The sequence below is a fragment of the Manis pentadactyla genome, chromosome 6, assembly GCF_030020395.1.
Source record: "Manis pentadactyla isolate mManPen7 chromosome 6, mManPen7.hap1, whole genome shotgun sequence".
Lineage (NCBI taxonomy): Eukaryota > Metazoa > Chordata > Mammalia > Pholidota > Manidae > Manis > Manis pentadactyla.
In genome coordinates, this window is record NC_080024.1 from 123,260,584 (window position 1) to 123,283,049 (window position 22,466).

At 38.6% G+C, this 22,466-nt stretch overlaps 2 protein-coding genes across 3 annotated transcripts in view; one reads left to right on the forward strand and one right to left on the reverse strand.

The window, feature by feature from the left end:
- SLC39A6 (solute carrier family 39 member 6) overlaps nucleotides 1-22,466 on the reverse strand; it is a 120,990-nt gene that overhangs the window by 84,806 nt on the left and 13,718 nt on the right. The gene's annotated exons all lie outside the window — the stretch shown is intronic.
- The window catches only part of ELP2 (elongator acetyltransferase complex subunit 2), an 83,390-nt gene that overhangs the window by 57,220 nt on the left and 3,704 nt on the right, over nucleotides 1-22,466 (forward strand). For both annotated transcript variants that reach the window (XM_036885059.2, XM_036885061.2), the window contains 4 exons: nucleotides 18,452-18,644; nucleotides 20,014-20,135; nucleotides 21,717-21,850; nucleotides 22,333-22,446. In XM_036885059.2, the coding sequence (XP_036740954.2) occupies nucleotides 18,452-18,644; nucleotides 20,014-20,135; nucleotides 21,717-21,850; nucleotides 22,333-22,446 (563 nt within the window). The remainder of the gene's footprint in view (nucleotides 1-18,451; nucleotides 18,645-20,013; nucleotides 20,136-21,716; nucleotides 21,851-22,332; nucleotides 22,447-22,466) is intronic.

A 22,466-nucleotide genomic window follows, 5' to 3' on the forward strand; every position in this document is an offset into this window, starting at 1 on the left:
TCCTGCTTTGCAAAGAGTTTTTATCAGGAATAGATGTTGCAGTGTGTTACTAAAATTTTCCTCATCAATATTTATTAATATGGTGAATTACACCAATCGATTTTTCAAATGATAAACCAGCTTTGCATTTGTGGAACCAAGTCTACCTGCTTAGGATATATTATCTTTTTGTATAATGTTGGATTGAATTTGCTTTGTTTTGTTTAAAACTTTTATGTATAGTACATGAAACATTTTGCTGTGTCGTTTTCTTATAATGGCTTCATGTGGTTTTGGTATCAGTAATGCTAGACTCATAGAAGCACTTCTTCTATAATTTCTTTTTTTTATTGTTTGGTAGAGTTCCCTAGTGAAGCCTCTGATACTGAAGTATTCTTTGTTGGAAGGTTTTTAGCTACAAATATAATTTCTTTAATACATACAGGACTATTTAGGTTATCCAGCTTTTCTTGAGTATGCTTTGGTAGTTGTATCTATCAGAAAATTTGACCCTATTCCTGAGTTGTCAGATTTCTTGGCATAAAGTTATTCATCATATTTCTTTATGATCCTTTTAATATCTGAGAAAACTCTGGTGATAACACTTATTTTTGCTACTAGCAATTTCTGCCTTCTATCTCAGACCTTATTTTATTTTGATGAGGGAAAGCATTATGGGATTTGTGCAGGATTTTAATTATTTTATTTTATTTTATTGATTTTTTATTGTATTATCATTAATGTACAATTACATGAGTAACATGGTTACTAGACTCCCCCATTATTGAGTCCCCACCACATACCCCATTACAGTAACTGTCCATCAGCGTAGTAAGATGCTATAGAATCACTACTTGTCTTCTATGTGTTGTACTGCCTTCTCTGTGCCTCACAACCCTACATTATGTGTAATAATCGTAATGCCCCCTTTTCCCCCCTTCCCTCCTTTCCCACCTGTCCTCCCCAGTCCCTTTCCCTTTGGTAATGGTTAGTCCATTGGGTTCTGTGATTCTGCTGCTGTTTTGCTCCTTCAGTTTTTTTCTTTGTTCTTATACTCCACAGATGAGTGAAATCATTTGATTCTTGTATTTCTCTGCCTGGGTTATTTCACTGAGCATAATACCCTCTAGCTCCATCCATGTTGTAGCAAATGGTAGGATTTGTTTTCTTCTTATGGCTGAATAACATTCCATTGTGTGTATGTACCACATCTTCTTTGTCCATTCATCTACTGATGGACACTTAGGTTGCTTCCATTTCTTGGCTATTGTAAATAGTGCTGCAATAAACATAGGGGTGTATATATCTTTTTCAAACTGGGCCCCTGCATTCTTAGGGTAAATTCCTAGGAGTGGGATTCCTGGGTCAAATGGTATTTCTATTTTGAGCTTTTTGAGAAACCTCCATACTGCTTTCCACAATGGTTGAACTAATTTACATTCCCACCAGCAGCATAGGAGGGTTCCCCTTTCTCCACATCCTCGCCAACATTTGTTGTTTGTCTTTTGGATGTTGGCCATCCTAACTGGTGTGAGGTGATATCTCACTGTGGTTTTAATTAGCATTTCTTTGATGATTAGTGATGTGGAACATCTCCTCATGTGTCTGTTGGCGATCTGAATTTCTTCTTTGGAGAACTGTCTGTTCAGCTCCTCTGCCCATTTTTTAATTGGATTATTTGCTTTTTCTTTGTTGAGGTGCATGAGCTCTTTATATATTTTGGATGTCAACCCTTTATAGCATCTGTCATTTATGAATATATTCTCCCATATTGTAGGATGCCTTTTTGGTCTGTTGATGGTGTCCTTTGCTGTACAGAAGTTTTTCAGCTTGATATAGTCCCATTTGCTCATTTTTGCTTTTGTTTCCCTTATCCAGGGAGATATGTTCATGAAGAAGTTGCTCATGTTTATGTCCAAGAGATTTTACCCTATATTTTTTTCTAAGAGTTTTATGGTTTCATGACTTACATTCAGGTCTTTGATCCATTTCAAGTTTACTTTTGTGTGTGGAGTTAGACTGTAATCCAGTTTCATTCTCTTACATGTAGTTGTCCGGTTTTCCCAACACCAGCTGTTGAAGAGGCTGTGATTTTCCTATTGTATATCCATGGCTCCTTTATCGTATATTAATTTACCATATATGCTTGGGTTCATATCTGGACTCTCCATTCTGTTCCACTGTTCTGTGGGTCTGTTCTTGTGCCAGGACCAAATTGTCTTGATTACTGTGGCTTTGTAGTAGAGTTTGAAGTGGGAAGGGAGATGCCCCCTGCTTTATTCTTTCTTCTCAGGATTGCTTTGGCTATTCAGGGTCTTTTGTGGTTCCATACGAATTTTAGAACTATATGTTCCAGTTCATTGAAGAATGCTGTCAGTATTTGGATAGGGATTGCATTGAATCTGTAGATTGCTTTAGGCAGGATGGCCATTTTGACAATATTAATTCTTCTTACTGAAGAGCATGAGATGAATTTCCACCTGTTTGTGTCCTCTTTTATTCCTCTTAAGAGTGTCTTGTTGTATTCAGGGTATAGGTCTTTCTCTTACTTCTTTAGGTTTATTCCTAGGTATTTTATTATTTTTGATGCAATTGTGAATGGAATTGTTTTCCTGATTTCTCTTTCTGCTAGTTCATTGTTTGTGTATAGGAATGCAACAGATTTCTGTGTATTAATTTTGTATCGTGCAACTTTGCTGAATTCAGATATTAGTTTTAGTAGTTTTGGAGTGGATTCTTTAGAGTTTTTTATGTACAATATCATGTCATCTGCAAAGAATGACAGTTTGACTTCTTCCTTACCAATCTGGATTCCTTTTATTTCTCTGTTTTGTCTGATTGCCTTGGCTAGGACCTTGTGTACTATGTTGAATTGTATAGTAGTTAGCATCCCTGTCTTGTTCCCGATCTTAGGACAAAAGCTTTCAGCTTCTTACTGTTAAGTATAATTTTGGCTGTGGGTTTGTCATATATTGCCTTTATTATATTGAGGTACTTGCCCTCTATACCCATTTTGTTGAGAGTTTTTATTATGAATGGATGTTGAATTTTGTCATATGCTTTTTCAGCATCTGTGGAGATGATCATGGGGTTTTTGTCCTTTTTGTTGATGTGGTGGATGAAGCTGATCAATATTCAAATGTTGTACCATCCTTGCATCTGAGATGAATCCTAGTTGATCATGGTGTATGATCCTCTTGATGTAATTTTTAATTTGGTTTGCTAATATTCTGTTGAGTAATTTTGCATCTAAGTTCATCAGGGATATTGGTCTATAATTTTCTTTTTTTGTGGTGTCTTTGCCCGGTTTTGGGATTAGAGTGATGCTGGCTTCATAGAATGAGTTTGGAAGTATTCCCTCCTCTTCTATTTTTTGAAAACTTTAAGGAGAATGGGTATTATGTCTTCTCTAAATGTCTGATAAAATTCAGTGGTGAATCCATCTGGACCATGGGTTTTGTTCTTGGGTAGGTTTTTGATTACCAATTCTATTTTGTTGCTGGTAATTGGTCTCTTTAGGTATTCTGTTTCTTCCTTGGTCAGTCTTGGAAGGTTGTATTTTTCTAGAAAGTTGACCATTTCTTCTAGATTGTCCAGCTTGTTAGCATATAGATTTTCATAGTCCTCTCTAATAATTCTTTGTATTTCTGTGGTGTACATAGTGATTTTTTCTTTCTCATTTCTGATTCAGTTTTTGTGTATAGATTCTCTTTTTTTCTTAATAAGTCTGGCCAGGGTTTTATCTATTTTGTTTATTTTCTCAAAGAGCCAGCTTTTGGTTTCATTGACTTTTTCTGTTGTTTTATTCTTCTCAATTTTATTTATTTCTTCTCTGATCTTTATTATGTACTCCTTCTGCTCTCTTTGGGCCTCATTTGTTCTTATTTTTCTAGTTTCAATAATTGTGACTTTAGACTATTCATTTGGAATTGTTCTTCCTTCTTTAAAGAGGCCTGGATTGCTATATACTTTGGGGTTATAGAGGTTGGGGCATTGTGCTGTTGTTTTAATTTGTCTCCATATATTGCTTGACCTCTGTTTTTTCTTTTTTTTTTTAGTTCAAAAGGTCTTGGAGCATTTAAAGAAATTTTTTTTATTTTGTTATCATTAATCTACAATTACACAAAGAGTATGTTTACTAGGGTCCTCCCTTCACCAAGTCCCCCCAACAAACCCCGTCACAGTCACTATCCATCAGCATAGTAATGTGTTGTAGAATCACTACTTGTCTTCTCTGTGTTGCACAGCCCTCCCCATTCCCCCTCCCCACATTATACATGCTAATCGTAATACCCCATTTCTTTTTCCCCACCCTTATCCCTCCCTTCCCACCCATTCTCCCCAATCCCTTTCCCTTTGGTAACTGTTAGTCCATTCTTGGGTTCTGTGATTCTGCTGCTGTTTTGTCCCTTCAGTTTTTCTTTGTTCTTATACTCTACATATGCGTGAAATCATTTGGTATTTGTCTTTCTCTGCTTGGCTTATTTCACTGAGCATAATACCCTCTAGCTCCATCCGTGTTGTTGCAAATGGTAGGATTTGTTTTCTTCTTATGGCTGAATAATATTCCATTGTGTGTATGTATCACATCTTCTTTGTCTATTCATCTACTGATGGACACTTAGGTTGCTTCCATTTCTTGGCTATTGTAAATAGTGCTGCAATAAACTTAGGGGTGCATCTGTCTTTTTCAAACTGGGCTGCTGCATTCTTAGGGTAAATTCCTAGAAGTGGAATTCCTTGATCTCTGTTTTAATTTAATCATTGATCCATTGATTATTTAGGACCATGTTGTTGAGCCTCTGTGTGTTTGTTAGCCTTTTTCTTTTCTTTCTACAATTTAGTTCTAGTTTTATACCTTTGTGATCTGAGAAGTTGGTTGGTAGAATTTCAATCTTTTTGAATTTACTGAGGCTATTTTTGTGGCCTAGTATGTTGTCTATTCTGGAAAATGGTCCATGTGCACTTGAGAAGAATGTGTATCCTGCTGCTTTTGGATATAGAGTTCTGTAGATGTCTGTTCGGTCCATCTGTTCTAGTGTGTTGTTCTGTGCCTCTGTGTCCTTACTTATTTTCTGTGTGATTGATCTCTCCGTTGGAGTGAGTGGTGTGTTGAAGTTCCTAAAATGAATGCATTGCATTCCATTTCCCCCTCTCATCTGTTAGTATTTGTTTTACATGTGTCTGTGCTCCTGTGTTGGGTGCATATATATTTATAATAGCTATATCCTCTTGTTGGACTGACCCCTTTATCATTATGTAATGTCCTTCTTTATCTCTTGTTACTTTCTTTGTTTTGAAGTCTATTTTGTCTGATACAAGTACTGCAACACCTGTTTTTTTCTCCCTATGGTTTGTATGAAATTCCTTTTTCCATCCTTTCACTTTTAGTCTGTGTATGTCTTTGGGTTTGAGGTGAGTCTCTTACAAGCAGTATATAGATGAGTCTTGCTTTTTTATCCATTCTATTACTCTGTGTCTTTTGATTGGTGCATTCAGTCCATTTACATTTAGGGTGATTATCGTTATAGATGTACTTACTGCCATTGCAGGTTTCGATTCATGGTTACCAGGTTCAAGTGTAGCGTCTTACTATCTAACAGTCTAACTTTAGCTCACTTATTACACTATTATAAACACAGTCTGATGATTCCTTATTTCTCTCCCTTCTTTTTCTTCTTCCTCCACTCTTTATATGTTTGGTGTTTAATGTTGTACTCTTTTGTGTTTCCTATGACTGCTTTTGTGGATAGCTGATTTTATTTTGCCTTTAGTTACTATTTGGTTGGTCTGCTTTCTTTGCTGTGATTTTATTTCCTCTGGTGACATCTATTTAGCCTTAGGAGCCCTTCCATCTAGAGCACTTCCTTTAAAGTACACTATAGAGGTGGTTTGTGGGAGGTAAATTCCCTCAACTTTTGCTTATCTGAGAATTGTTTAATCCATCCTTCAACTTTAAATGATAATCTTGTTGGATACAGTATTTTTGGTTCAAGGCCCTTCTGTTTCATTGCATTCAATATATCTCTTCTGGCCTGTAAGTTTTCTGCTGAGAAGTCTGATGATAGCCTGATGGGTTTTCCTTTATAGGTGATCTTTTTTCTCTCTCTGGCTGCTTTTAATACTCTTTCCTTGTCTTTGATCTTTGGCATTTTAATCATTATATGTCTTGGTGTTATCCTCATTGGGTCCCTTGTGTTGGGAGATTTGTGGACTTACATGGTCTGAGAGACTGTTTCCTTCCCCAGATTGTGGTAGTTTTCAGCAATTATTTCTTCAAAGACACTTTCTATCCCTTTTATCTCTTTTTCTTCTTCTGGTACCCCTATAATGCGAATATTGTTCCATTTGGATTGGTCATACAGTTCTCTTAATATTCTTTCATTCCTACAGATCCTTTTATCTCTCTCTGCGTCAGCTTCTCTGTATTCATGTTCTCTGATTTCTCTTCCATTAAAAGTCTCTTTCTGTTACAGAGGGATTGCCTAGACCTCATCCAATATGCTCTTCAGTCCCTCCATTGTTTGTTTCATTTCTGTTATCTCCCTCCAGAATTTATCCCTTAGCTCTTGCATATTTCTCTGTAGCTCCATCTGCATGCTTATGACTTTTATTTTGAATTCTTTTTCAGGAAGATTGTTGATTTTCGTCTCACCAGGCCCTCTCTCTGGTGTTTGAGGGATTTTGGACTGAACAAAGTTCTTCTCCCTTTTCATGGTGATGGACGTGTTCGCCAGTGAGTGGCGCATGTGTCAGCTGGGAGAACAGAGTCCATTCCTACTTGCTGGTCTTCTTGCCCATCTCCTCTGCCTGTGCCGGTTAGCTGCACACAGGGAGCAGCCTCTAGGTTAAACCCCTGAGCTGCCATTGGAGGGGTGGTCCTCGGGATGGCCTAGGGCACTGGCGGGAGTTGCAGGCTAGCGGCATGTGTTCTCCTGTGAGAACAGCCCCCCTTCGTGCCTTCCAGACTCTGTGCCAGTCTCTTTTGTCTTTGCCAGGCAATTGCACACAGGGAGTAGCCTCTGGGTTGATCCCCTGATCTGCTGTGGATAGGGCGGCCCTCGGGATTGTCTAGGGCACTGGCAGTGGTTGCATGTGAGCAGCGGTTGTTCGCTGTGAGAGCAGATCCCCTATGTGCCTCCAGATTCTGAGCCCACTTCCTCTGCCTGTGCCGGTCAACTGGGTGCAGGGGGCAGCCTCTGGGTTAACCCCCTGAGCTGCCGTGGGTGCGGCGGCCCTTGGGATTGCCTAGGGCACTGGTGGTGATTGCAGGTGATCAGCACATTTTCCCTTTGAGAGCAGCGCCCCTACGTGCCTTCTGGACTCTGCGCTGGTCTGCTGTCAGTGCCAGGCAGCTGCATGCAGAGGGAGCCTCTGCATCTGGCTTGGTTACCTGCACGCTGGGAGTAGAATCTGTGTGGTTGCTCTGGGCTGGGCTGCTCCCTGGCTGCTCCACAGCAATGGCGGGTGAGTCAGTTTGCTTGCAGTGCTGGCTTGGGGGAATGAATGTCAGGTTGCAAATCACTGTGAGGGGCTTCACAGCTGTGTTGTCACCCAGGGGGTTAGGGCACCTGGAATTCCTTATAGTTCCCATCCTGCTGGGCTGAGTGTGCCAGGACGATTTTGTCCACGTGTTAAACCCTTTTTCCTTTAAGACTTTTAAAGCACCCGCTTTTCTTTTGCCCCAGGGCAGCTGGCTCTGGGGACCTTTTTGCAGTCTTAGTCTCAGATTTTGCTTTTCCATTTCTCTAATTTCCAGTGCACCATGGAATGTGTGTCTGTGTTCCCGGTGCAGATTACTAGGGCTGGTTATTTAGCAGTCGTGTGTCTACTCCCTTCCCACTATGATTCTTTTCCTCCCACCAGTGCGCTGGGGTTGGGGGCAGTGCTCGGGTCCCACCAGTCACGGCTTTGTATCTTACCTTTTCATGAGATGTTGAGTTCTCGCAGATGTAGATGTAGCCTGGCTGTTGTACTGTATCTTCTGGTCTCTGTTTTAGGAATAGTTGTATTTGCTGTATTTTCAAAATATATATGGTTTTGGAGGAGATTTCTGCTACCCTACTCATGCTCCAATCTTGAGAATCTCTCTTTAATGATTTTATTGATAGTTTTAAAGAACCAGCTTTTGGTTTTATTAAATATTTTCCTCTGTTGTTTTTCTTGTTTCTCTCTCTTTGATTTTTCACTCTTTTTATTTCCTTTTCCTTACTTAGACATCATTTTCTCTTCTGTTTTTAGTTATTAAAGCCAAAGCTGAGTCATTGATTTCAGATTTTTCTAGTCCTATAAATTTCCCTCTATTGTTTTTGAGGCATTCTGCAAGTTTTGAAATTTTGTGTTTTGTTAGTCATTTAATGAAAAGTACTTTGTAATTTTCCTTTTATTTCATCTTTGATCTGTAGGTTATTTCAAAATGTATTATGTAGTTTCCATGTACTGAGTGTTTTCCAGATACCTTTCTCCTATCCTAATTTAATTTCATTGTGGTCAGAGAACATGTTCACTTTCAATAGAAAGCTGAATTGGCCATATTAACATCAGATAAAGTAGGTTTCAGAGCACAAAATATTACCAGAAAAAAAGAATATCATTTCATATTGATAAACTAGTCAGTTAATCCAGAGGACATAACAGTCATAAATGTGTTAACAACAAAGTTTCAAAATACATACAGTAAAAACTAATTAAAAAAACAAACTGATTGAACTGCAAGGATTAAAAGATTTTCCACAATTTTAAGCAGAGATTTCAAAATGTCACTCTCAGTAAAATGGAAAGGGTAAAGACAACTGAACAATACTATCAACCAGTCTGACATTCATATTTTTGGAACACTACATCTACCAGAAACCCTAACATGGGCTCTAAGTGTTCAAGTGGAAGGAAGAGTTGTCTCTATTTTAAATCAAAAGCTAAAAATGATTAAGCTTAGTGAGAAATTGTTAAGATGAGTGATTTAGCTTTCTGAGGAAGTTAGCTGCAGTTAGCCAAGTTGTAAATGCAAATGAAAAGTTTTTAAAGGACATTAAAAGTGCTTCTCCAGGGAATACATGAATGACAAATGAAACAGCATTTTGATGATATGGAGAATGTTTTGGCAGTGTGCTAAAAGGTAAAGCATTCCCTTAAGCCAAAACCTAATCCAGAGCAAAGCCCTAACTCTTCAATTCTGTGAAGGCTGAGAGGGGTGAAAGATGCAAAAGAAAAGTGAATGTTGCAGAGGTTGGTTCATGAGGTTTAAGGAAAGGAGACATCCCATAACCTAAAAGTACAAAGTGAAGCAGCATGTGCTGATGTAGAAGCTTCAGCAAGTTCTTCAGAAATTCTAGCTAAGATAATGAAGGTGGCTGCACTAAACAACAGATTTTCAATGGAAGAAACAGCTTTCTATTGGAAGAAGATGCCATCTGGGACTCTAATAACTAAAGAGGAGAAGTCAATGCCTGGTTTTAAAGCTTCAGAGGACAGGCTGTCTCTCTTGTTAGGGGCTAATGTAGCTGGTGACTTAAAAAAATTGAAGCAAATACTCATTTACCATTCCTGAAATCCTAGGATTCTTAAGAATGAGGCTAAGTCTACTCTGCCTTTTGCTCTATAAATGTGAGAACAAAAGCTAGATATTTACAACATGATTTACTGATTATTTTAAGCCCCTCAGAAAAAAAAATTCCTTTCAAAATATTACTGCTCATTGACAGTGCACCTGGTAACCCAAGAGCTCTGATGGAGATAGACAGCAAGATTAATGTTGTTTACATGCCTGATAACACAACGTCATTCTGTAGCCCTTGAATCAAGGAGTCATTTTGACTTTTCAAGTCTTATTATTTAAGGAATACATTTTGTAGGGCTATAGCTGGCATAGATGGTGATTCCTCTGATGGATCTGGGCAGTCAATTGAAAACCTCCTGGAAGGGTTTCACCATTCTAGATGCCATTAAGAACATTAATGATTTATGAGAACAGGTCAAAGTGTCAACATGGCTAGGAGTTTGGAAGAAGTTGATTCCAACCCACATAGAAGACTTGGAAGGATTTATTTAAGACTTTAGAGGGATAAAGTAACTGCAGATGTGATGGAAATAGAAAGAGAACTAGAATTACAAGCAAATCCTAAAGATGTGACTGAATCTCTGCAATCTCATGATAAAACTTGAGCAGATGAGGAGTTGCTTATTATAGGTGAGTAAAGAAAGTGGTTTCTTTTATCTATCTATCTATCTATCTATCTATCTATTTATTTATTTTTGCTATCATTAATCTACAATTACATGAAGAACACTGTATACCAGGCTCCCCCCTTCACCAAGTTCCCCCCCCACACCCCACTACAGTCACTGTCCATCAGCGTAGCAGGATGCTGTATAATCACCACCTGTCTTCTCTGTGTTGTACAGCCCTCCTGTTACTCCCCCACAACACTATACATGCTAATCGTAATGCCCCCTTTCTTATTCCCCGCCCTTATCCCTCCCTTCCCTCCCGTTGTCCCCAGTCCCTTTCCCTTTGGTAACTGTTAGTCCATTCTTGGGTTCTGTGATTCTGCTGCTGTTTTGTTCCTTCAGTTTTTCTTTGTTCTTATACTCCACATATGCATGAAATCATTTGGTACTTGTCTTTCTCTGCTTGGCTTATTTCACTGAGCATAATACCCTCTAGCTCCATCCATGTTGTTGCAAATGGTAGGATTTGTTTTCTTCTTATGGCTGAATAATATTCCATTGTGTATATGTACCACATCTTCTTTATCCATTCATCTACTGATGGACACTTAGGTTGCTTCCATTTCTTGGCTATTGTAATTAGTGCTGCAATAAACATAGGGGTGCATCTGTCTTTTTCAAATTGGGCTGCTGCATTCTTAGGGTAAATTCCTAGAAATGGAATTCCTGGGTCAAATGGTATTTCTATTTTGAGCATTTTGAGGAATCTCCATACTGCTTTCCACAATGGTTGAACTAATTTACATTCACACCAGCAGTGTAGGAGGGTTCCCCTTTCTCCACAACCTCACCAACATTTGTTGTTTGTCTTTTGGATGGTATCCATCCTTACTGGTGTGAGATGATATCTCATTGTGGTTTTAATTTGCTTTTCTCTGATGACAAGCAATGTGGAGCATCTTTTCATGTGTCTGTTGGCCATCTGAATTTCTTCTTTAGAGAACTGTCTATTCAGCTCCTCTGCCCATTTTTTAATTGGATTATTTGCTTTTTGTTTGTTGAGGTGTGTGAGCTCTTTATATATTTTGGATGTCAACCCTTTATCAGATCTGTCATTTATGAATATATTCTCCCATACTGTAGGATACCTTTTTGTTCTATTGGTGTCCTTTGCTGTACAGAAGCTTTTCAGCTTGATATAGTCCCACTTGTTCATTTTTGCTTTTGTTTCCCTTGCCTGGGGAGATATGTTCAAGAAGAGGTCACTCATGTTTAGGTCTAAGAGATTTTTGCCTATGTTTTTTTCTAAGAGTTTTATGGTTTCATGACTTACGTTCAAGTCTTTGACCATTTCGAATTTACTTTTGTGTATGGGGTTAGACAGTGATCCAGTTTCACTCTCTTACATGTAGCTGTCCAGTTTTGCCAGTACCATCTGTTGAAGAGACTGTCATTTTGCCATTGTATGTCCATGGCTCCTTTATCGAATATTAATTGACCATATATGTTTGGGTTAATGTTTGGAGTCTCTATTCTGATCCATTGGTCTGTGGCTCTGTTCTTGTGCCAGTACCAAATTGTCTTGATTACTGTGGCTTTGTAGTAGAGCTTGAAGTTGGGGAGTGAGATCCCCCCCGACTTTATTCTTCCTTCTCAGAATTGCTTTAGCTATTCTGGGTCTTTGGTGTTTCCTTATGAATTTTTGAACTATTTGTTCCAGTTCATTGAAGAATGCTGTTGGTAATTTGATAGGGATTGCATCAAATCTGTATATTGTTTTGGGCAGGATGGCTATTTTGACAATATTACTTCTTCCTAGCCAGGAGCATGGGATGAGATTCCATTTGTTAGTGACCTCTTTAAATTCTCTTAAGAGTGTCTTATAGTTTTCAGGTCTTTCACTTCCTTGGTTAGGTTTATTCCTAGGTGTTTTATTCTTTTTGATGCTATTGTGAATGGAATTGTTTTCTTGATTTCTCTTTTTATTAGCTCATTGTTAGTGTATAGGAAAGCCACAGATTTCTGTGTGTTAATTTTGTATCCTGCAACTTTGCTGAATTCCGATATTAGTTCTACTAGATTTGGAGTGGAGTCTTTAGGGTTTTTTATGTACAATATGTCATCTGCAAATAGTGACAGTTTAACTTCTTCTTTACCAATCTGGATTCCTTGTATTTCTTTGTTTTGGCTAGGACCTCCAGTACTATGTTGAATAACAGCGGGGAGAGTGGGCATCCCTGTCTTGTTCCCGATCTCATAGGAAAAGCTTTCAGCTTCTTGCTTTTCAGTATGATGTTGGCTGTGGGTTTATCATATATGGCCTTTATTATGTTGAGGTACTTGCCCTCTATACCCATTTTGTTCAGAGTTTTTATCATGAATGGATGGTGAATTTTGTCGAATGCTTTTTCAGCATCTATGGAGATGATCATGTGGTTTTTGTCTTTCTTTTTGTTGATGTAGTGGATGATGTTGATGGACTTTCAAATGTTGTACCATCCTTGCATCTCTGGGATGAATCCCACTTGGTCATGGTGTATGATCCTTTTGATGTATTTTTGAATTTGATTTGCTAATACTTTGTTGAGTATTTTTGCATCTACATTCCTCACTGATATTGGTCTGTAGTTTTCTTTTTTAGTGGGGCCTTTGCTTGATTTTGGCATTAGGGTGATGTTGGCTTCATAGAATGAATTTGGGAGTATTCCCTCCTCCTCTATTTTTTGGAAAACTTTAAGGAGAATGGGTATTATGTCTTCTCTGTATGTCTGATAAAATTCTGAGGTAAATCCATCTGGACCGGGGGTTTTGTTTTTGGGTAGTTTTTTGATTACCGCTTCAATTTCGTTGCTGGTAATTGGTTTGTTTAGATTTTCTGTTTCTTTCTGCGTCAGTCTTGGAAGGTTGTATTTTTCTAGAAAGTTGTCCATTTCTCCTAGGTTTTCCAGCTTGTTTGCATATAGGTTTTCATAGTATTCTCTAATAATTTTTGGTATTTCTGTGGGGTCCGTCGTGATTTATCCTTTCTCGTTTCTGATACTGTTGATTTGTGTTGACTCTCTTTTCTTCTTAATAAGTCTGGCTAGAGGCTTATCTATTTTGTTTATTCTCTCGAAGAACCAGCTCTTGGTTTCATTGATTTTTTTCTATTGTTTTATTCTTCTCAATTTTATTTATTTCTTCTCTGATCTTTGTTATGTCCCTCCTTCTGCTGACCTTAGGACTCATTTGTTCTTTTTCGAATTTCCATAATTGTGACATTAGACTATTCATTTGGGATTGCTCTTCCTTCTTTAAATATGCCTGGATTGCTATATACTTTCCTCTTTAGACTGCTTTGCTGCATCCCACAGTAGTTGTGGCTTTGTGTTGTTGTTGTCATTTGTTTCCATATATTGCTGGATCTCCATTTTAATTTGGTCATTGATCCATTGATGATTTAGGAGCATGTTGTTAAACTTCCATGTGTTTGTGAGCCTTTTTGCTTTCTTTGTACAATTTATTTCTAGTTTTATACCTTTGTGGTCTGAAAAGTTGGTTGGTAGGATTTCCATCTTTTGGAGTTTACTGAGACTCTTTTTGTGGCCTAGTGTGTGGTCTTTTCTGGAGAATGTTCCATGTGCACTTGAGAAGAATGTGTGTCCTGTTGCTTTTGGATGTAGAGTTCTATAGATGTCTATTAGGTCCATCTGTTCTAGTATGTTGTTCAGTGCCTCTGTGTCCTTACTTATTTTCTGTCTGGTGGATCTGTCCTTTGGAGTGAGTGGTGTCTTAAAGTCTCCCAAAATGAATGCATTGCATTCTATTTCCTCCTTTAATTCTGTTAGTATTTGTTTCAGGTATGTTGGTGCTCCTGTATTGGGTGCATATATATTTATAATGGTTATATCCTCTTGTTGGACTGAGCCCTTTATCATTATGTAATGTCCTTCTTTATCTCTTTTTACTTTCTTTGTTTTGAAGTCTATTTTGTCTGATACTAGTATTGCAACACCTGCTTTTTTCTCCCTATTGTTTGCATGAAATATCTTTCTCCATCCCTTGACTTTTAATCTGTGCATGTGTTTGGGTTTGAGGTGAGTCTCTTGTAAGCAGCATATAGATGGTTCTTGCTTTTTTATCCATTCTATTACTCTGTGTCTTTTGCTTGGTGCATTCAGTGCATTTACATTTAGGGTGATTATTGAAAGATATGTACTTATTGCATTTGCACGCTGTACATTCATGGTTACCAACGGTTCAAGGTTAGTTTCTTTAGTATCTTACTGTCTAACTTAACTCACTTATTGAGCTATTATAAACACTATCTGAAAATTCTTTATTTCTGTCCATATTTCTTCATATGTTGGGTGTTTTGTTCTGTGCTCTTTTTAGGAGTGCTCCCATCTAGAGCAGTTTCTCTAAGATACCCTGTAGAGGTGGTTTGTGGTTTGTGGGAGGCAAATTCCCTGAACTTTTGCTTGTCTGGTAATTGTTTAATCCCTCCTTCATATTTAAATGATAATCGTGCTGGATACAGTATTCTTGGTTCAAGGCCCTTCTGTTTCATTGCATTAAATATACCATGCCATTCTCTTCTGGCCTGTAAGGGTTCTGTTGAGAAGTCTGATGATAGCCTGATGTGTTTTCATTTGTAGGTGACCTTTTTTTTCTCTCTGGCTGCCTTTAATACTCTGTCCTTGTCTTTGATCTTTGCCATTTTAATTATTATGTGTCTTGGTGTTGCCCTCCTTGGGTTCCTTGTCATTGTAGTTCTGTGTGCTTCTGTGGTCTGAGAGGCCATTTCCTCCCCCAGTTTGGGGAAGTTTTCAGCAATTATTTCTTCAAAGACACTTTCTATCCCTTTTTCTCTCTTTTCTTCTTCTGGTACTCCTGTTATGTGAATATTGTTCCGTTTTGATTTGTCACACGGTTCTCTTAATATTCTTAAATTCATGGAGATCCTTTAATCTCTCTCTGCATCAGCTTCTCTGCATTCCTGTTCTCTGATTTCTAGTCCATTAATGGTCTCTTGCATCTCGTCCATTCTGCTTTGAAGTCCTTCCAGAGATTGTTTTATTTCTATATTCTCCCTCCTTAGTTCTTGCATATTTCTCTGCAAGTCCATCAGCATGGTTATGACTTTTGTTTTGAATTTTTTTCCAGGAAGATTGGTTAAATCTGTCTCCCCAGATTCCTTCCAGGGGAGGATGTGGAAGATGTCTGGGTTAGTGTGGTCTTGATCAAATTTTTCTGCCTTTTCGTGTTGATAAATGCAGTGGTATGCTGTTGACTCTTCTGTCACCTGGGAGAGACAAGACCCTTTCTACTTGCTCCTGGCCTTTCTTTACTGGGACAATGGCGACCCCCAGTGGCTTGTGTTGGGCAGTTGCACGTAGACTGGGTCTCTATTTCTTGCCCGGCCGCTGTGGAGGAAGCTCCCTTGCTCTGGGCATGGGCAGCCTCAGGGTGCTGCTCCGCTATGGCGCAGCCGCGGCGGTGGGGGACAGGCAGGGGGCTCTTTATTGCTGTGAGGGTTCTCTGAGCTGTTGCCCAGGGGGTTAGAGCACCCGGAGTTCCCCAGGATTCCCAACTGCTGGGCTAAGTGTCCCGGGACACTCCCGTCCAGCTGTAGGGTCCCTGTCCCTTTAAGACTTTCAAAAAGCACTCGCTTTTCTTTGTCCCAGGGGCACTGGCTGCAGGGAGCTGCTTGCTGGTTTTACTGTCCCGTTTCGCTAGTTTCCCGCGCTCCTCGCCCTGTGTGTCTGCCCTCTGGGTGCGGATGGCTAGGTCTGGTTATTTAGCAGTCCTGGGCTCCCTCTCCCTCCCTGGTTCGACTCCTCTCCTCCCGCTGGGAGCTGGGGCAAGGGGCGCTTGGGTCCCGCTGTGCCGGGGCTTGTATCTTACCCCCTTCGCGAGGTGCTGGGTTCTTGCGGGTGTGGATGTAGTCTGGCTGTTGTCCTGTATCTTCTGGTCTCTCTTTTAGGGATAGTTGTATTTGTTGTATTTTCAAAAATATGTATGTTTTTGGGAGGAGATTCCCTCTGTCCTACTCATGCCGCCATCTTGGCTCTGCCTCCTAGAAAGTGGTTTCTTGATATGGAACCTAATCCTGGCAAGGAGGCTGTGAAGATTACTGAAATCAAATTTTATTTCATTCTAAATGGAAGGATTTAGAATATTCCATAAACTGAGTTGATAAAGTAGTGACAGGGTTTGAGAGGGTCGATCCCAGTTTTGAAAGGAGTTGTAAGGTAGAGGTAAAATGCTACCAAGCAGCATTGCATACTACAGAGAAATTGTTTAGTTAGTGTAGCAAACCTCGTTGTCTTACTTAAAGAAATTGCCACAGCCACTTCAGCCTTCAGCAGCTGTCACCCTGGTCAGTCAGCAGCCAAAAACAAAAAGATTATGACTCACTGAAAGCTCAGATGATGGTTAGCTTTTTTTAAGCAATAAAATATTTTAAATTAAGGTAATGTACATGGATTTTTTTTTTAAACATAATGCTGTTGCATGCTTAATAGACCACAGCATAGTGTAAACATAACTTCTATCTGCACTGGGAAACCAGAACTTGTTTTATTGGAGTGGTCTGGAACTGAATCAGCAATATCCAAGGTCCTTCTTTTTTACTCATCTTTTTTACTCTGTAGTCCTTCTTTTTTACTCATCTTGATAATCTTTTATTTTAATAGGGGTATTTATTAGACCATTTGCATTTAATGTAACAATATGGTTGGATTTATATCTGTCATTTTGCTATTTGTTTTCAATTTGATCCTTCTATTCTTCTGTTTTATTTATTTTGGATTAATTACTTTTTATGATTGCATTTTATTTCTTCTCTTTGGTAGGTCAGACTCTTTGTTATGTTGTTTTATTGGTTGTTTTATATTCTGTCATATACATCTTCAATTTACCATAATTTACCTTCAAGAAATATTTCATTATTTCATGTACAATTTAGGAACTTTACAAAGTATGCCTTTTTGGGGGAAGAAGAATTTTCCTCTGTCGTTCAAGGTTCTTTTAGCTGGTCTAAGAATCAAATTGTTAGGAGACACACTAACAGTAATAAAAAACAAAGTTTAATTAGACATGTAAGGACAACCTGTAGACATGAGATTTCAAAAGCAGTTAGGAACAATGAAGTATATATATTAACTCTGAATTAAGGAGAAGGGGATTAGGAAGGAAGACAATTCACAGGAATATGGAAAAGTAAGTGTTTGGTGAATAAATGCTTGATGGACCACACAGAAATAATGGGATTCAGAGAGGAATTTTAATAGACTTTTTGACTTTCCTCCCTGTCTACCACCCCTGGTTCCTATTATAATGTAGTTATCTATAGTGATAGTTCGCTTTCTGCAGCAGTTGCCTGTCTGAATTCTTCTTATGCAGTTAGAGGTGGGAGAAGGTCAAAGTGTCTTTCTGAGTCTTTTGGGCCTTGCTTGTTTTCAGTTCTGACAGATCTACTTGCCAAAGTGGTACATCTTGGGGCAGCCTGCCCTTGGCCCTTACTTACCCTTTCATTTTCCCCTACTTGGTAGTATTGTTGTTTACATTTTACTTCATGAAAATCTCACAATACATTGTTATTATTTTTGCTTTGAGTACTTATGATTTTAAAAGATGTAAATAAAAAAATTCTATCAGATAGCATTTTCTTTCTGCCTAAATACCTTAGAATTCCTTGTAAGGCAATTCTGCTGGTCAAGAGTTTTTTCAGCTTTTGTCTGTCTGAGAAAATCGTTTTCTCCTTCGTTTTTGAAAGACATTTGTGATGGGTAAAGAATTAATGGTTTTCCTTTCAGCACATTAAAGAGGTTGCTCCATTTTCTTTTTTAACTTAAATCATTTCTGATGAGCAGGCTGTAATGTTTCTTTGTTACTTAGTAATGGGTTTTACCCCTCCAACTGCAATTTTATATTTATTGCTGGCTTTATACAATTTGATTATTGTTGGTATAGTTTTCTTCATGTTTCCTGCCTTTGGGTTATATTGAACTTCATGAATCTGTAAGTTTATCATTTTCATCAAATTTGGAAGAGTTTCAGCCATCATCTTTGTAAGTATTTTTTCTTCTCATTCTTTTTGGGGACTCTAGTTATACATGTATTTAGCTTGAAGTTGTTATTGAGTTCAATGATTTTTTCCTCTTCCTTTTTTCCCACTCTGATTCATTTTGTTTTTCAGGGATCAGATAGATATTTCATATTTTGGAGTGCCAATATTTAAGCAATGTGTTATTTTAAAAAATGTTTTCTTTTTGGTTTATTTCTACTTATATTGCTTCACTGTTTCATCTCTGTCCTACAGGCAGCTAAGAAAGAGCATGCAGCTATCATTCTTTGGAACACTACATCTTGGAAGCAAGTGCAGAATTTAGTTTTCCACAGTTTGACTGTCACACAGATGGCTTTCTCACCTAATGACAGGTTTTTACTAGCTGTTTCCAGAGATCGAACTTGGTCACTGTGGAGAAGGCAGGACACAATCTCACCTGAGTTAGGTAAAACAGTGATTGGGAAGATTTTTAGTGAAACAGTTGTGTTCATTTTATTCACCTGGAACAGCTATTGGTTGAAGAAAAATAGAAAGTATAACAGGGTGAAGGGCAGTCTCACTTGTGAAGTCTTTCAAAGTTCTGTTATAACTGAGGAAGACTTGACTTTGGAAGATTAAATCTAGGGGATCTCTGGATTGACATTGTGATTATGTAGTCAGGATGACATGTGCTCAGACATCTCAGTTAAAGAAACAAAAATCTATCTAGAAAATGTAGATTTTGCAGATGGTTACAGAAAGCCATAAGACCAAATGGATGGCATATTCTGAGCTAGGATCTTATGGGACAGGCATAATGAAGAGACATTTAAATTATGAAACTTAGAATGACCATTATCTTTACCCCTTTCCTACCTACCTCTGTCACTTTGGTAATTGGAAAGGGTGATTTAGCATCTGTTGTGAATAACATGACCTCTGGGCAAGATGGTGACATGTATACCTGCATCCTATTCTGAGCCTGGCATAAGTCAAGAAGAAAAGGAAAGAAAAGCTTTATGTTATTGCAAAACAGTGGTTTATTCTATTCCCCCAGTTTGTTTGAGTAAAACCTAGAGTGTTTAAAGTATCTTTATGCTGCTTAGTCCTATTTTTAATTTTCCCATTGATATAACCTGTACATAGTTTGATTTTGTGGTATTTCTAGTCCCCTAGTTTCTTGTATTTTAGAGAATACCAGGAACTGTGACATATAATGAGCAGTATGTGTTAGAACAGACTAACTTCTTTTGCAACTAATTATTTCCTAACATGCAGCCTTTACTTTTTAACAACTTAAAAGTTAATAACATATCCATGAATTTATTGTATCTTTACAGATATGGATTAATTTTTCCCTCTTCATAATGAGTTATGTGTTTTAGGTTTACTTTACATAAGGGCTAGAAGTTACCCTACATTTAATCTTACAAGGGAAAAGATTTTTTTAAAAGTTTTTTTTAACATTATTTAAGGGTGCTTTAATCTTTTTCCCATAGTTTAATACACAAATCTGGCTGCTTCCTGAGTAAGGCAAATTGCTTCAGACTTCTTATAGACATAAATTGAACTTTTAATTAAATGCATGGAAGATGTTTGTCATCAACTAGAGAGTGACTAATCAATATAAAAGCATTACCTACTAGAAAGATAACTATGCCCACAGCCTTCTGGCGAGAGGTCAGCTGCCTAGCCTTGGTCTGTTGCAAAAGTCAGCATATATAATTTGATTACTAAATTACATGATGTAAATGGCCCTTAAACATAGTTTTCTAACAGTTGAAAAAAAAACCACTTTGTCTGCTTTGTGAGTAATGAGTATGTGTTTCTTTCAGATCCAGTCTTCAGTCTCTTTGCCTTCACCAACAAAGTCACTGCTGTGCACAGTAGGATTATTTGGTCTTGTGACTGGAGTCCTGATAGCAAGTATTTCTTCACTGGGAGTCGAGACAAAAAGGTAATTTTTCAACTTAATTTTTAAAATAATATTATAACAGGTATGTTTGGATAGAAAACACAAAATCCTGACTTTCTGATATAACTTTTAAAAATCAATGTGTATATTCTGTTCTGTGTTTTTCATATTCATAGATTAATACAGTCTTTTCTTTTTAAATTCTATAAATACATTTCTCTGATATATCAAATATGAAAAGAAGACCTTTCAGACACATGACTCATCAGATGGTCACAATGGGAGAAAGTAGTAAATGAAATGGGTCAAGACTTAAACAGTCTAGGAGAGCAGGAGTGGGTGGAGGGGCATAAGCAGAAAACAGTTTTAACTTTTCTTTTTCATACTTTTACAAATTGAACATTTTCTTCTATAGTGAAAGATTATTTCCTTTTTATTCAGTAGATGAAGGTGTGTGTGTGTGTGTGTGTGTGTGTGTGTGTGTGTGTGTCCCAAGCTTTGAAAAAATCAATACAAGTTAGCTAGCAGTAGGTTCTTGACCATGACCCTCATCCATATTCTCTGGGAGGCCTCTAGGCTTCCTTCTGTTTTCAAGCTCTTTAAAATGTCCTTTCCTTTTTCTGCCATTTCTGTACACCAGAGGTGGTGAGGCAATTGAGCATTTCCTCTCCCTGTGCTCTTAAGTCGTAGTTATGATACAAATTACTGAAGTGGAGAGCTAGTATGGGCATGTTGTCACTCAGTGAAACACTGAAATGTCAGCCTCTAAGACTTTCTCTCAAACCTTCACTTCTTCCTGTTTGTTTTCCTTTTCATTTCGTACTCCGTGTTTATTTGCCTGCACTCCACTAGCTACTGAGGCAGCAGGACTGCTTTGTCCTCTGCAGTCACGACCAGGAGCCAGTGATCCAGCTGTGGCTCTTGAGGATGTGTCAGGGCTGAAACAGACAAAGCATCATCCACCACACGTCCCCAGAAACACCCTCTGCTTGCTTGGACAGAGCCCAGCCTCTGCTCAGAATCTTGTTTGGGTGCTCCATTTCCCTGTTGCCCACTTCATTTCCATGTTGAGCACTTCATTTTCCTCTCCATTTTTTGGTGACCAATCACACCCCTTTGAGGTCTGAGCTTCCAGGGAAACCTCATTTCTTATGTGGGGTCTCATCAAGGTTAGGTCCTCCTGACAGCCGAGTTGATTCCTTGAGCAGTGGGGTGAGTAGAGGAAGAACCAGGGACTTGGTTGATTCCCATACGTTTTGTCAAAACTTTTGGGGAGGTGCATGAGCACTTCGCTGAGGACATGACACATAGTATCTCACTGGATCTGAGCTGGTTTCCTGAGTGTACAGGGCATGCTAGACTCCCCCTGGTCTCTAGGCAGGGGCAGTCTGTCCTTGGCCCAGCACACTTAGGTAGTTGAGGTCACAGAAACTTGTGTCTACTACACTGTGTTATCTCTCTGATGCTTGAAATACTCAAAAGTCCTGGAACATCATATACAATTGTAAATGGTGCATTTTTTTTAAATGTGAGAGTGAATATTTTGTGTTAGATGGCATCTATGCCACAGATACTTTCTAATGCATTGCTAGAAAGCTTTACTGAGTTTGATCTGTCTTTTAGGTCGTTGTCTGGGGTGAGTGTGACTTCAGTGAAGAATCCATTGAGCACAGCATTGGCCCCTGCTCCTCCGTCCTGGACGTGGGTGGAGCTGTGACAGCTGTCAGTGTCTGTCCGGTGCTTAACCTTTCCCAATGGTCAGTCTCTGGGTGGGGCTTGGTTTTATGTTTCCTATAAGAAGACCACTTGGTTTCTCAATATGTAGCCCTCCTACACTTTCATTCATGGGTTTTCTTAGCTTCCCAGTTGTTATTTTTTTCAAAATGCTTATGTGAAATTGGTAGAACTTGGTGATGTTCAGAGTGTTGAAATAGAGATTGGGAGTGTGGCTCAAAAGTTCTTATTTCGCCAAATTTAGGACTGTGGTGGCTTTCTGTGTAACAAGTGTCTTTGGTAGAATGAGGGGCCTGATAGCCAGCCAGGGAAACGTGGGCTCATGAGCTTAGCTGGAAGAGGACAGAGGTCGAGCTGTGTGTACTGTCAATGGGGAGCCATCCCTGTGAGGGCACAGGGGCGTGGCACTTTCAAATAGTCTGTAAGCCAGGGACAGTTGGGTAATGGTGGATGGCAGAAATTCATGCTAAATTAGTAACTATCTTCCCCTCCTCCTTAAAAACAGGTACATTGTTGCAGTAGGATTAGAGTGTGGAAAGATTTGTTTATACACCTGGAAAAAGACGGATCAAGTTCCAGAAATAAATGACTGGACCCACTGTGTAGAAACAAATCAAAGGTATTTTCTTCCTATTTTTG